The sequence below is a fragment of the Oenanthe melanoleuca genome, chromosome Z (assembly GCF_029582105.1).
Source record: "Oenanthe melanoleuca isolate GR-GAL-2019-014 chromosome Z, OMel1.0, whole genome shotgun sequence".
Classification (NCBI taxonomy): Eukaryota; Metazoa; Chordata; class Aves; order Passeriformes; family Muscicapidae; genus Oenanthe; species Oenanthe melanoleuca.
In genome coordinates, this window is record NC_079362.1 from 75,709,279 (window position 1) to 75,725,132 (window position 15,854).

Here is a 15,854-nt window from a genome sequence, read left to right on the forward strand (position 1 = left end):
GGCCACTGAGTCCCAGGGCATGACTGATAAAATTCCATCATCCCACTGGGAGATGCTCCAGCCAGGGGAGGAGCCAAGCCTTTCCTACCCAGATAAAAACTGACATTTTGGACACCAAGGAACCTTCTTTCCACTGGATTCCAGAGGAAAGCCAGACCTTTCCACATCATCCCTGGAGCTTCAGAGGAAACTGCACCTTCTCCAGGAGCACTGCTCCAGCTGAACCACATCTGCCCCTGCAGGAGGATGCAGCCACCATTGAATGGGACTGTGCCAACACCCTGACTGACTGACGGGTGTCAGCTTGGATTCTGACTCTGGCAGGGCTGGGATTGTTCTGTGTAATACTGCATTGCTATTTTAATTTTCCTAGTAAAGAACTGTTAGTCCTATTCCCATATCTTTGCCTGAGAGCCCCTTAATTTCAAAATTATAATAATTTGAAGGAAAGGAGTTTATATTCTCCATTTCAAAGAGAAGCTTCTGCCTTTATTGGCAGACACCTGTCCTTAAACCAGGACAAGCTCTCTTTCTTTTTGCTCCTCCATCACACGAAGGACTTTGTTACATTATCCTCTCAGCCACTCCTGTAGCCAAAATGCAGCATTCCCTGCGTGGGTACCTTGTCAGCAAAGTGCAGGATGATGAAGGAGGTGTTGGACATGCGGGGTTTCTGGAAGTGCTGGCTGGTGCCGTGGCGGTCGTAGAGCTTCTGAGCCCAGTTCTGGTCCGTGCCCTTGGGCACCTGCACAAAGGGGACAAAGGGGACACTGCCAGCCCCAGTGGTGCTCCGTGCTTCCGTGGCAAACACACCCAGAGCTGCCTTTCCAGCAGGGAGCACCCAAATCTTGGCTCTGTCCCAGCAGCCGGAACGGCTCTTGCAGTAAAAAAATAAAAATTGGCAAAACAAACCAACAAAATGAAACAAATGAAAAAAAAAAAAAACACTCACAAGCCCTGAAACAAAACAAAAACAAATAAAACGATGCCCCCAAAACAAACAATAAAACAAAAAACAGGCACCAAAACAAAACAAGCAAAACCAAACTAGAAACCAATAAAAAAATCAAACCTCCACCCCCAAGAAACCAAACAAACCTAGAACCAAACAAAAAACCCAAAATGAAACAAAATCCCAAACACACACAGACATACACAGAAAAAAAACCCCAACAATTAGAAAAAACCCCACTAATTAAACCAGAAATATTAAGAAAGTATTTTTACACTTAGGATACATTAACTACTCAGGCACCAACATTATTTTTTAATGCTGTTTAGGTGATGTAACAGTTTCCAGAAACAGCCACATGTCACTGCATGGATTTCTAGTTTATTTGACAGTGAAATTGTTGGGGTCTGAGAGCCACCACTGACAGGGTCTACCCCCATCCCATGAATCACTGCTGAGCACAGCAGTGGCTGCACACACACACATACACGTTTTTTAAACAAAAATATGGATAATTGGATATTTAGGTTAGAAAAAGAGATGGTTCAGAAGAAAAGTCTCAGTTGATATTTAAAATTGGATGGGACAAAGCCCAGAAACCACAGAACTGAGCAGCAACAGAGAGAGCTCTTGATCATCCACCAGGACTTCATATGAAAAATGACAGAGGAAATAGGGACAGGGAAAAGGAAGATGGAAAACATGAGATAGGTGAGGAATACTTTTTTATGCTGTTCTGATACAGCCCTTGACTTCATGACAGTAAACTAAAACATACCAGAAGGGTTCTGAACACAGGGATAAGGATCTCCTGCCAATCCCAGTAATGAGAGTGAATTAAATGCAGCACAAGCCATGCTCTCCCACATTCATCTATATTTTACGATTTTTAAGTGTAGCCAATTATGGATACACACAGTAACAACACAGACTATATATAAATATTGAAAGGCACTTAGCAATGCAATTATATACATGTTTTATTTATGCAAGGTAAAACTGGAATGTTTAAACTGTGGGGTTATAAAAATGTAGATTGTGTTTCTTTTCATGGGCTATATTTAATATTTGCATACAAAAATATCCTTTCTGGAGGTATCACTGGGTGCCTCCTGTGCAGGACTAAGCCACAGGTGCAGAGCAGGAGCACTGCAGGCACCCTGGGCCAGGTTTATCCTGCACCAGCTCTCTTCCAGGGCATCCACCTTGCTGAAAAACCTGCTTATCTCAGAGCTGAACTTCAAAGGCATTGCTCCAGCCTCCCAGAAAGAGGGTTTGCCATACCCTGCTCACTGTCCTGCAGCCTGGGTATTTTTAGCTGCCTGGGAAGCACCTGACAGGGACCAAGTTCCAAAGATAAAAACTAACAAGGCCATTATCTGTACTATTATAACAGCTTTTGGTATTACCTTGGCAGTTTGAGGCCCTTAGAGCAAGTGGGAAAGTTATTTCGAGGCTCTCTCATCTTTTTTTCAGGGGATGGGGAAGAGGAAAAGCGGCTGCCTTGCAGGTTTTGTGCGGAATCTTTAATCAGGATAAAGCTGATACCAGGAATTGCACAAGGTCACTGCCTGTGCTGCTCTGTCCCCTCTGGATTCACTGTCCCTGGGGCTGCCAGGAGCTCTGCAGAGCCACAATCACACCCACACACTGCAGCCAGAGCCAGCCCCACAGGATCCATTCTGCATGCCAGGACCAAGGACCCACCAGGAACCCACCAGCCAGGTGAGGAGATGCTTGGGACCACCTGGAGATTCCCTCCATCACCACCTCCAACACAAGGACAATTAAATGGATAGAAGAAATAAAAGGTCAACAGCTTAAGGCGAAGGAGGGTAGGTTTAGATTAGATATAAGGAAGAAATTCCTCCCTGTGAGGGTCTGGCACAGGAACTGTGGCTGCCCCATCCCTGGAAGTGTCCAAGGCCAGGTTGGACAGGGCTTGGAGTATCCTGGGATACTGGAAGGTGTCCCTGCCCATGAAACTGGATGAGCTTCAAGGTTCCATCCCACCCAAACCATTCAGGGATTCTGTAATCCAAACCTAATGATCTAAAAGTCAACCCTCCAAAAACACAGCAGGAACCATTCTCACATTTTATATCTTTACTCCTTAGCACTCCAGTATAAGCTAAAGCCTGAAAAGAGCCTGGGCTGCTTCTGCACTCCAGAAACACAAGTGATGTGCCTGGCTTCAGAGCCATCAGAGCTGACAGGGTGATGCAGGGGAGGCTGGTCTGCCCACCAAAGCCCAGGGGTCCAACCTCTGCTTGTGGAGCAGAAATCCCCCTGGACAGGAAGGCCACGTGCTGATTTCTGATGTCCAAAAAAACTAACGAGTCCAGACAAGGAAAATACATTTGCTCAGATCCCCAAGTTGGCAGTGATGCAGGGGATGGAAAAGCAGTTGGCCAGGAGCAGAGTACAGTTCCTGGCACTTGAGAGAAGGACACAGCAAAGGTTAGAGAGCACCCTCTGAGCAGCACTAGAAAGTGTATTTGGCACATTAGCAGCAAAACCCAGTGGCAAGGTGCCATGGACACAGAATGGAGCCACACAGGAGCTCAAGAACATGAGGGAGGTGGTGGGTTTGGTGAGACATGTCCCCCTTTGGCAGCCTCAGAAGCAGTAAGATCCCTCATAAACCTTGGACAGTGATGACAACACTGATACATGAACCTTTCCAATCAGCCTGCTCCTGACTGAACCCTTCTGGTTGCACTTATTGGAAATGAACACTTGTTTTTTCATTAATTTTGTCATTCTCACTCCCATGCCAAGGTGAAAGCAAGGGAACAGTGAGGCAGCAGGACACATTATGGAGAAACCTGAGCATCCACAGTAACCTCTGACTGTACTCCCAAACAGAACCTGAGAATATCCTGAGCTGGAAGGGACCCACAAGGACCTACAGTGTCCAACTCCTGGCCCTGCACAGGACAGCCCCAAAAATGCCAGCCTGTGCCTGAGGGCATTGTCCAAGGCACTTGGGAGGTGTCTGGATGGCAGGCAGCACACCCACATGGGAGGCAGTTTCAGGAGAGCTCACCCAGCTTTGACAGAGGCTCGACTGCATTTCTGAGGGTTTTCTGTTTCCTCTAAGGATAACATGAATCCCTTGGAAAACCAACCCCAACTGGCAGCTCCTCTTCAGAGAGTGCAAGTCGTGTTTCCTCAGAAATCAAAGCATTCCAAGTCTTCCAGAGTGCACTGTCCCCTCCACCAAAGTAACTCCCTCCACAAGTGCAACCATACCCTAGAAAGATTGTAAGGGTTCCTGGGCAGACCAAGATCTAATAAGAGATAGGAGCAAATGAGCTCCAGAAGCCACTTCTGACCTTAACAATCCTACAACAGCTTCCAAAATTAATATTTCAAAACTGTTTAAGAAAATTCTCATCTCCCTCCTGGAGAGGGATTTTTCACAAAGGCATGCAGGGACAGGACACAGGCAATGGCTCCCAGTGCCAGAGGGCAGGGCTGGGTGGGATATTGGGAAGGAATTGCTGGTGGGAGGGTGGGCAGGCCCTGGCACAGGGTGCCCAGAGCAGCTGTGGCTGCCCCTGGATCCCTGGCAGAGCCCAAGGCCAGGCTGGATGGGAATTGGGGCAGCCTGGGACAGTGGAAGTGGTGGAGCATAGGTGAGCAGGATGATCTTTAAGATCCAGACCAAACCCTTCTGTGATTCTGTGATTCCATGATTCTATATCCTGAAGTCTGCTTTAAGAAGTAGGGTTTTTCTCATTAGCTTTCAGGAGACAAGTTAAGCCCTTAACACTCCAATCCCAATTCAAGAGCCCTTCTTTTTCTGCCAATTCTTATGTCAATTTTTCCCTAAACAGCAACAAGGCTCTCCCTATGACCTGCACTTGCTGAACTGCTTCAGCACACACCCAGCCACCTCCTCCCCAGCCACACATTAAGGATTTAAAAAAAAACCATACTGTGAAGCAAGAACATTAGTGACAAACCCTCTGCACTTGCACTAGTCCTTCATTATGTTCCAAATATTCCCCTGACGCAGTTTCAGGTCCCAGAGTGTTTTCATCCTCTGCACTAGGCTCTAACGAGGTGCCATGTAATTACCTTTTTGTGGTCCCAACCCAGGAGGTGAAACACTGCCATGGGGTGAAGGTTTTCATCCACAAACTGCTGCTTTCAGCTGACAAGGTTTTGCTGAAATTTTCATAAATCTGAGAACACTTGCAGGTTGTTATAAAGGAGGTGATTACAGGGCCGGTAATAAGGGCCTGTGACTAATGACAGCATCCCCCACTGGCAGGTAAACACCCAGATAATTGGCATTTGATGAGAAGGGAACAGATCTTGTGGGTTTTTGGGTGGATTTTTGTTTTGTTTTGGAGGGGGAGGGTTGGATGGATTTTTTGTTTTGTTTTGTTTTGGGGTTTTTTGGGGTTTTGTTTTGTTTTGGTCAAAAAACAAGTATGGATGAACAAAGTAGTACCAGGCAGATGTATTGCTGGTACAGCAATCCCACCAGCAGCAACCAGTGCCAGGTGATCCAGAGGGGAGCCAAGAATGTTACTCCCAAAACCAGGGAAACTTCCCTTATGGTCCTGAAAGGAGACCCTTTCATCCTGCAAAATTTTACTGGCTTAATATTACAGAGAGCAGATGAAGTGGTGCTGAATATCAAGCAAAGAATCTGACCTCCCTCCAAACCAGCACTGGCTGAGATACTATTTTTAAGGACACCAAATTAAGTCTAATTGGTTCTCATTTTTAAGGAGATTTCCTGAGAGCAGACTGGAGAAGGGCAAAGCCCCAACCCCAGCTCACCCCAGAGATGTAGCCAGAGTGTCTGCAGGCCAGACCAGGGCTGAGCTTGTGTGATGTGCAGGCTGGGACAGAAAGGCAGCCCTGGCACCTGGAGGACAGCAAACACTCCACAGGTCACCCCTCTCCAGACAAACACAGGTGCTGTGTCCTTGTCCAGGGAAACTCCTCCAAGCAATGGATCCAACCTTTTCCATCTGATACAGCACGACACTTGTGCTCCTGAGCCACCAGACCTGCCCTGCCCTCATGGATCAGGCACAAGAATTCCTTGGCTGTGCTGGTGAGAGTCCCTTATCTACTTCACTTTGTCTCACTCTTCCCTGCCTTTGTTCAAAAACCCTCAGAGCCCTCCCCACAGCCAGAAGGACACTTCCTGGCACACCATGCATCCAAGTCTCTGTGGAAACCCCTCCTAGGACAATGTGGGTCACACACTGCAGCACCAGGCTGAGGCTCCTGCAGGCAGCCAAGCCCAGCAGGAAGGCAGTCCCCATCCCCATCCCCTTACAACAGGGCATCTCCAGCATCCAAGAGCTTCAAAACAGCCACCCCAGCTTCCCAAGGAAACCTGCCCTCTGACATTCCTTGTTCCTGTGCAAATCTGATTATTCATGTCTGGACAATGTGTGAACAAGGAGCCCAGCCTTTCTTCTGGATTGTCATCAAGGTTTGCCACTCTGGCTTTTCTTCTCAAATCTCAACCAACCATTCCTTTTGGCCAGCATGAGAGAGGGCAAAAGAGAGCAAACTGCCCTCTAACATTACAACTCTCTACACACTGAATGCAATGAGCTTTACCTTAAAGAGCTGTTGCAGAAGGACTCAGCTTTCCCCTGAGGCAAAGCAAGGCTTGAGAGGAGCTCCAGCTCCAGGGCAATGCCAAAGACATCAGGTCCCAGTCAATGGCTGTTCCTCAGTACAGCCAGGCCAGACACAGGAGCACATGGTGAGTGCCTGGGTCTGGCACAAACTCCTGCCCAGGAGGCTCTGGAGAGCTCCAAAACAAAGCAAATGCCAGCTCAAACCTACCCTTGCTGTGAGCACAGCAGCAACACACACCAAAGGAGATGCTCACCCACCTGCAAGACACCACAGACTAAAGCCCATCCCTTGATCTTTTCTAGAAACAAAGACACTGGTGAAAAGGTGTGAGGTCCTCTTTACCTTGCACTCCTCATCCAGCAGGTCCAGGATCCCAAGCTTGGCCTCTATCAGGTCTATGCAGGGCTGGTTGTCGTAGAACTCTATGAGAGTCCAAGAGATCTCCTCCTTCATGTACTCCTCCTGCTCCAGCTTGAACACGTGCTGGGGGTGGGAGAAAGCAGAGTCACTGGGGTGGCCCCAGCCAGCAGAGCCCCTTCCCTGCTCCCTGCTGCAGCTCAGCATTCACACCTAGAGCCCACTGAGGCTCTGGGTGCCTCCTGAGCAGCCTGCACTGCCAAGGGAAGCAGAGCCACCACACAGGGAAAACGAGGCTTGAAATGACTTCACTACAAAGTGACTGAAACATCGAGGTGGAAGCCACACGCCCATGTGGCAATGACACATATATCTCTTGGGCTGACAAAACAGCTCAAAAAACCCTCCTCTGCTGTATTGCTCTGCTGATTACAGCAGTGACCCCAAGCAGGTTCACAGGCTGGGAGCCCAGGGCTGTGTCCCCATCTGTGAGCACAGAGAGCACCCATCATCCCAGAAGGGGTATCAGCAGCAGCATCTCACTGACTCAGGGACACTTACATTGAAAATTCTTATTTGGACAAAAAAAAACCCAAAAAAAACCCCGTATAATAAAAAAATCTTTGCATGGCTTACGCATCTCAGACCTCTGCCCGAGCTGATAAATTGTCTCTGGCTATTTCTGAGATACTCTAAAGCATATTAAAAAATGATTTTTCAAATGCACTTTTTTTTTTTTTTCCCCTTCAAAGACAGCTTTTTAAAATCTCTTCAAACTTGTCATCTTGGAGCTTGAATTTATAAGCTTCACAAGTGATAGTTAGACATACCAAGTAAGATATGAATAGTGCAAATACAATCCATAATTTACTTTTCATTTTTAGCAGCAGTGATCTATCTGATGCATTTGATAGACTGCAAATGTTCATGTCCATGCATATGATATGGTTTCAGAGAGCCAAACTAATCTGCAGCACTTAAATGTTCAAACTTAACAAGTTTTCCCCTGTACCCTGAAATTAATAGTAATTTTTTCCCTCCTTATAACTGAAGCAGAACACAACTCCTTACTGGTTCCATTTCCAGTGAAGGTAAATTGTTTCTAATAAAACAGGAAAATTTCTGGGTTTTGTGAGGCATGTCCAAGTGAAAAGTGGGGGGTGTTTCCAATCCTGTTATTTAATACAGAGTTTTCATCTCACAGGTTTAAGCCATGCTTAATGGAAAGGTTTCCACACCCATAAATTATTTTAATTCACACAGGAAATCAGCATGAGACCATCCAGCTTTTGTTTCAGAATTGAAACAGCACCAAGAAAAAGGCAAATTACATACTTATTCAGAGCAATACACGAGCCTTTAGCAGAAACCACGTGCAAATCCATTTCCAGGATCAAGTTTACACATCAACTAAGCAACACTTTCCAACTTGACAGGAATATTCTGGAACCACTGCAGTGAAATGTCTGGGAGGGAGGCATCCCAAGGATGCACAGGATGTGTCCATGCTGCAGGTAAATGCCATTAGGCAGCAGCCAGACACAACAATCCTGCCTTGTTACATTTTCTGCTGGGTTTTATGGAATGTTTCCAAGCTGACCTTACCGAGTTGAACTGCTGCTGGAGCTTTTCGTTGGCATAGTTGATACAGAACTGTTCAAAGCTATTCACTTCAAAAGTTTCAAACCTGCAAAGCAATGAATAAATCAGCATTAGGCGTTGCTTTGTGTCAAAAACCTTTTTAAATTTTTATTTTTTTATTTTTTATTTTTTTTAATATTTTTTTTATTTTTATTTTTCCTGCATCAGTATCACCTGTGTGATGGGCAACACCAGTTACTCAACCATCCCTTCCATTCCTCCTACCCCTATACTTTTCTCACCAAAACATCTACTTTTCCTTCACACAACTCAAGGGATTCAAGAAATCCCTCCTTCTACCCACAAATAAGACATCTGGCACAACAGCAGCTTCCTGCCCACCAGCTCTGTCTGAGACAAGAAATGTAACTGCTCCTCCTGGGGAAAAATATTATGAAATATTAAGTCCAAATACATTCACTGCAAAGGTGATAAAGAAACAGTAGCTGCTGTCTTAAAAGACCCAGCGTGCTATTTTTAATGGGATTTAATAGAGCAGAAAAAGAAGGTATTGAATTTGTAATTATAGCTTCTGTGCTGCATCCCTGTTAGCACAAAAATTAGACACACGTGAGTAAGCAAGTTCTGGAAGGAAAAAGGAGAAAAATGGTGATTTCAGCTCCAACACATTCCTTAGAGGGAGCTTGGTGCTGGATCAGTGATCCAGGACTTCCACACCAAAACATTATCCTACCCTGCCACACATCAGCTCCAAAACAGGCAAAAAAACAGCTTCTTAGTCACAACTGGAAAGGAAAAAATATGCAGTTTTAGTGGCACAAACTACAGGTAAGGAGCAGGGAGCCAGCAGAGCCCCTGAGGCTGAAGCACACAACACCCAGGGACAGGCACAGGGAGCCAGGCTTGCTCTTAAAACCTCTTAAAGAGGGTATTTTGAGCTACCAGTGGGAATTATGTGTTTTGTATTTCTATTTTTAAGGCACAGTTGGAAGGGAGAAGGGGGGAAAAAAAAGTGTTTGACACATGACTGTAAGGATTAAACCAAGGGGAGAAGTGGGAAGGCTTCCTGTGTTCAATGAGTAAGCTGCTGTAATGATAAATATGTGACTAAATAATTGTGTGGGTAATAGGCACTGCAGGAGCTGGCAGAACAGTCTTTAAACACTGAATAAATGAAGCCCTTTTCCTTCCAACCCCTCTTCCTCAAAACAATCAGTACCTCTGCCACTTCCTGAGGACCACCCTGCTGTTGTTCCCAGGGCACTTCCAGGTGACAATGCTGTCACCACACAAAATGCCTGGGGAAATGCAATGCCAAATGGCAAAAGGAAAAGGGGAGTGGGAGGAAGGAGCTGGTTTTGTGCTTCTATCACCCCCACAGTCCTTGAGGAAACCTGCTTTCCCTTCTGCCTGCCCAGCACTGTCCCTGCAGCTGCTGCCACCTGTGCCAGGCAGAGCATGCTTATCCACCCCCTTCCCAAAAACTGGGCTTTGCAGCCTTTAGTGCAACAGAATCTGGTGCCTGGGACAGCAAATGTTTATATTAAAGATGTGGCCTGGCCCTCATTGATGGAAGTGTCCTTGGAGAGCTCCCACTGTGTTTGGCTGAGCAAATCAGTGCCTCCAGCTCCTGCAGCTCAAGGAATGTGACATCCCAGGACTCCTTGGAAGTACCAGCCTCTGCAGGCTCGTGGCCACAGCAACATGGCAAGAAAAGGTTTAATTAAAGCATAGATGGCACAGTGAGCTTGGTGGAAAGAGGCAATGAGGGCAGGGGTAAAATAAATCAGAGTAGAAAATTCTCCGGTTCTGAGACTCCAGATGTGATTCATGAACCCTCCCAGCCAGTGCCAGCCAGGGGCAGAGCTGCTGTACAACTCCAGCTCCAAGGCAGATCCCACTGACTTGCTAATCAAAGGACTCCACTAGCACAATTTGCTAATTGACAAAGCAGATTAGTCGCCAGCCCTACGCGTGTGCTCTACCTGCTCAGAGGCAGCACCCTGATGGGGAAGGCAAAACACTGCCTGTTAAGTCTCTGCTCATTTTAGTCCACTGTAATTTCATGGGGGAAAAAAGCATATTCACCATTCCAGCCCATCACAGTGGCTCCCTGGAAGGGACATCCAGCTTGGGGGCAGCACTTGAAAGTAGATTTTTCAAGGGGAAAATGCTGTATTTTGTTTTTATTGCTGCTTCTGGTCTCTCCTAAGTCCTCTGCAGCACCAAGGTTTGTATTAAAATATTTAAACTTCATGAATAAGTCCAGCACACAGCCTGGGTGTTCACACTTCACATGGCAAACAAGAGGGGGAACAAGGCATCCCCACCAAGTCCAGGAGTGCCACATGAATCCACCTGCTGCTGACTTCAGTATTGCTACAGCAAATAACACCATTTCAGTAAATACAGAAAGGCTTTCAGAGCTGCACCCTCTCACCTCAGTGTTAACAGAGAATTCAGGATGCAGAGTCGACATTAGAAAGTTGGAAGAAGAACCCTCCAACTTATGCATCCTCTGTTTGGATCCCAGCCCTAGAAATCCACAGGGACAGTCCTCCCCAAAGCTCTGAGGATGCCAAGGGTGTGCTATGAAGCTGGCTGCAGGCTCCCTGCCTTTCCAGCTCAATCCCTCTCCCAAAGGAAAAAAAAAATCATCCATTCGAGGTAAAAAAAAACCAAAACTGGTAGTTAGAAAAATGCACTGAAAACTCAGAAAACATGAGAGTTAGGAGAACCAAACCACTTTAAAGTTCAGCACAGTCAGGATATCATCACTGACTACGCACATCATCACCATACTCCCACGTTGTTAATTACTGTTAATTGAGACAGCAACACCCATTCACAAAAGGGATTTATGGTCATTTTAGGACACCAGACTCCCACAAGCATTTCAGCCAAGAACATGGACACCTTCCCCTGCAAATCTGGCTCTTCATAGGACCTGCAGGTCCTTGTGGAAAAGCCCTGCTGGTGTCACCAGGGCTGTGAAAGCATCTGCTGGCCCATGCACTGGACGTGACACACAGGAGGTTTTTCTTCCACACTAACAGGTTTTCAAGCCCAGCTTAATCTTTCATGAGCCTTATCCTCAAGTCTCCTTTCATTCAGGTGTCTGAAAGTCTGATCCTCTAACTCAGGCATCCAATTTTCTGTGTAGACCCACCATCACACACAAGGCTCTATCTCAAAGCTTTATTTATTGTACTCCAGCCTGCAGAAATTCCTGTTTGTAGGGACAGAGATGGGAAACAGCTTCTCTGCCTCATACTGACTTTTGGACCAGACTGTGCCACATTAAAGATCTTCCCAAAAGAGCCCAGAAACTTGCAAACCAGAGAGAGCAACCTCATCACCTCGAGCTGTCCCACTGAGATCCCAGACCAAACAGAACTGTATTGTTATTATTCTTGGGAGCACTGCTCCTGCAAACCTTGCCATGTTACAGCAGTTCCTGATGGAATCAGCAACCAGTGGTGCTCCAGCACTTCCTGACATCCTTTCTGCAGCTGTAGCTGTCCAGCAGATGTCAAAACCAGCATCCCAAAACCAGCAGCTGTAGAAACCTCCTGGCAGGGTTTATACACAAGACCCAGTTCCAGCAACTGTGTAGGTGTTGTAGCCCTAAAATCAAGCTGTTTTTTCTTCTGATCCAGACCTGCTTTGGCAGGATCTCACTCTGAATTTGAGGTTCTCCTAGAGCTGTCAGACCTTCAGAGGACACAGTCACACATAGTGACTGCCCAGGGTTAGGGACGGTTCCTGGAGCAGCTGCAACTTGTGCATTGCACCTTCCCCTCCTAAACAGGAGCAATTCAGCACCTTCCCCTCCTAACAGGAGCAATTCAGCACCTTCCCCTCCTAAACAGGAGCAATTCAGCACCTTCCCCTCTGAAACAGGAGCAATTCAGCACCTTCCCCTCCTAAACAGGAGCAATTCAGCACCTTCCCCTCCTAAACAGGAGCAATTCAGCACCTTCCCTTCTGAAACAGGAGCAATTCAGCACCTTCCCCTCCTAAACAGGAGCAATTCAGCACCTTCCCCTCTGAAAAAGGAGCAATTCAGCACCTTCCCCTCCTAACAGGAGCAATTCAGCACCTTCCCCTCTGAAACAGGAGCAATTCAGCACCTTCCCCTCCTAAACAGGAGCAATTCAGCACCTTCCCCCCCTAAACAGGAGCAATTCAGCACCTTCCCCTCTGAAACAGGAGCAATTCAGCACCTTCCCCTCCAGAACAGGAGCAATTCAGCACCTTCCCCCCCTAAACAGGAGCAATTCAGCACCTTCCCCTCTGAAACAGGAGCAATTCAGCACCTTCCCCTCCAGAACAGGAGCAATTCAGCACCTTCCCCTCCTAACAGGAGCAATTCAGCACCTTCCCCTCCTAAACAGGAGCAATTCAGCACCTTCCCCTCTGAAAAAGGAGCAATTCAGCACCTTCCCCTCTGAAACAGGAGCAATTCAGCACCTTCCCCTCCTAACAGGAGCAATTCAGCACCTTCCCCTCTGAAAAAAGAGCAATTCAGCACCTTCCCCTCCAGAACAGGAGCAATTCAGCACCTTCCCCTCCAGAACAGGAGCAATTCAGCACCTTCCCCTCCTAAACAGGAGCAATTCAGCACCTTAATGTACTTGGGGAGAACAGGAGGCCACAGCTGTCCCACTGAGAACCACAGAATCCCAGAAGGGTTTTGGGCTGCAGGGGACCTTTTAAGATCATCCAGCCCCCCCATGCAGGGACACCTTCCAGTGTCCTAGGCTGCTCCAAGTGCTGTCCAACCTGGCCTTGCAGGGACCTGTCTGTGCCACCTGGTTCTTCTCTCTTGCCCTTGCTGACCAGAGACACACGCACAAAAAAGAAAATGGTGTTGAAAAAATGGAGAAAACCCACAAGACCTCTTTCCTTTTCCACAGAATCCCTCCCTTTCTCTTCCATCTTCTGCTTCTTTGCAGCTCTTCAGCTAAAATGAACTCAGGCATCTCTCATACCCCTCTTCCAGCACCACTCAAGCACCAGGATGACAAACCAGGCAGCAACAGGTAGCCAGAACAATTTTAAAGCTGCTCACTGCCCCTGAGGGTGCAGGCTGCAAGCCTTGCAAGAGCTTTTTGCACCTTACATCCCCACCACAGGTTCCCAAGCGCCTCTGAAAGCTCTCACTGCCTGCAGCAGTGGCTACAAAATTGGAGTAAAGCAGTGTCCTCAAACCCCACAGCAGGATGAGGCAGTCTGGTCTCCCCAGCAGCACCTTCACCCCAGCTCATCTTAAAGGTTGTTTTAAACAGCACAGGAGACAGAAACCCCAGATGGGAAGGGTGAGGGAGGTAAACCCCAGATAGGAAGGGTGAGGGAGGTAAACCCCAGATAGGAAAGCAGAGGGAGGTAAACCCCAGATGGGAAAAGTGAGGGTGGTAAACCCCAGATAGGAAAATGGAGAGAGGTAAACCCTAGATGGGAAGGGTGAGAGAGACAGAAACCCCAGATGGAAAGGGTGAGGGAGGCAAAGCCCAGATGGGAAGGGTGAGAGAGGCAAACCCCAGATGGAAAGGGTGAGGGAGGCAAACCCCAGATGGGAAGGGTGAGGGTGGTAAACCCCAGATGGGAAGGGTGAGGGAGGCAAACCCCAGATGGGAAGGGTGAGGGAGGTAAACCCTAGATGGGAAGGGTGAGGGAGGCAAACCCCAGAACCCAGTGCTCACACAGACCCTCATGCACCGTTCTGTGCTGAAGGCTGCACACTCTGAAGGAGAACCAAAACTGCAAGCTACACAGCACTTCTTTGTGCTCCTTTCTATCCCCCCCATCGCCTGCCAGCAGCCAAAGCAGCAAGTGCGCTGTGCAAGGGGGGGAAGCTGAATGAGAGGAGGTGCCTACCCGTAGATGTCGAGCACGCCGATGAAGGAGTGCTGCCTCACAGTGCTGTGCAGGGCCACGTTGATGTGCTGCACGATCCAGGTGAAGAGCTGGGCGTAGATGTGCTTGGCCAGGGCTTTCCTGGCGTTCTCCACCTGGTGCAGGGACATGCTCTTCACAAAGGTCTCGGCCGTGGTGACGAGCTTGCGGTGGCACAGCCAGTGCTGCATCTGGCTGTGCTCCACGCCCAGCAGGCTGCAGAAGCTGCTCAGGTGCTCGTCCTCGCTCTGGCAGGGGGACCAGAAGCAAAGTCAGCTTGTCTTAAAAGACCCAGCATGCTATTTTTTGGGTGGGGTTTAATAGAGCAGGAAAGGGAAGGTATTGAATTTGTAATTATAGGTTCTGTACTGCATCCCTGTGTCCTAGGTGACAAGGTAAAAAAAAAAAAGGTAAAAGTTTGTGTTCTATCACCATCTGCTGAAACCAGGTGGGGCAGTGATTCTTCTCTCTGTGGGAGATATCCTCTGCTAATGGGCCATCTGTTAAAAACCAGCAATGTTCTTTACCCTTTCTACAAACAGGAGATATCTCCTGTTAATGGGCCATTGAGTCCCAGGGCATGACTGATAAAATTCCATCATCCCACTGGGAGATGCTCCAGCCAGGGGAGGAGCCAAGCCTTTCCTACCCAGATAAAAACTGAGATTTGGAACACCTTATCTGCTGGTTTCCAGAGGACAAGAGCTGCCAGACCTTTCTGCAGGATCACTGCTTCAACAAAACCACTTCATCTAGACCACTACCACCACCCTAACTAGCAGGGTGTCAGGTTGTATTCTGACTCTGTCAGTGGTTTATTGTTTTTTCCTTTTGTACTATTGCATGTACTTTATTTTTCTCTTTTTTTTTTTTTTTTTTCCTATTAAATTGCATTTCTGACTTGGAGTCCCTCACTGGTTTTGCTTTCAAACCATTACACCCTGTTAGGTTGGTGGCACACCAAATTGGCATTTTAACACCCAAATTTGCAGATGTGCACAAGGAATGGCAGCTTTTCACAACTATCTAGGGAAAGCTGTGTCACTGCACTGGAAAAGGAGCGACACCCATCCAGCTGTGCTCGTCCTCGTGGAAGGGGTGGCACAGCTCACACAGAGCCCTGATGGTGGTACCAAGGCTTGGCCCTGCTCTGGTTATCCTTGAGCTCTCAGCTCTCACAAAGAGCAGATTTCCACAGGAAAAATAATTCCCCACCTCACTCCTCCTCGAGCTGCAATTACACTTTCCCACAGAGCAACTCTGGTTATGCCTCAGACTAAACCTTAAGGGTATGCCATTCCCTTTTACAAAATAACTCTACCCTGAATGACAGAATTATAAATCATGCACCACCAGAAGGGCTTAGACTTTGCACAATTAATAAAATGAAACGTGAACTTCACTTTCTTTAGTGCAATGTAAT

The 15,854-nt window shown here is 47.5% G+C and overlaps 1 protein-coding gene across 1 annotated transcript in view; it reads right to left on the reverse strand.

The window, feature by feature from the left end:
- MYO5B (myosin VB) overlaps positions 1 to 15,854 on the reverse strand; it is a 156,309-nt gene that overhangs the window by 73,107 nt on the left and 67,348 nt on the right. The window contains exons 10-13 of the mRNA XM_056514136.1: positions 14,414 to 14,679; positions 8,537 to 8,618; positions 6,917 to 7,057; positions 623 to 745 (exon numbers count right to left, since the gene is read on the reverse strand). Coding sequence (XP_056370111.1) covers positions 623 to 745; positions 6,917 to 7,057; positions 8,537 to 8,618; positions 14,414 to 14,679 — 612 coding nt within the window. The remainder of the gene's footprint in view (positions 1 to 622; positions 746 to 6,916; positions 7,058 to 8,536; positions 8,619 to 14,413; positions 14,680 to 15,854) is intronic.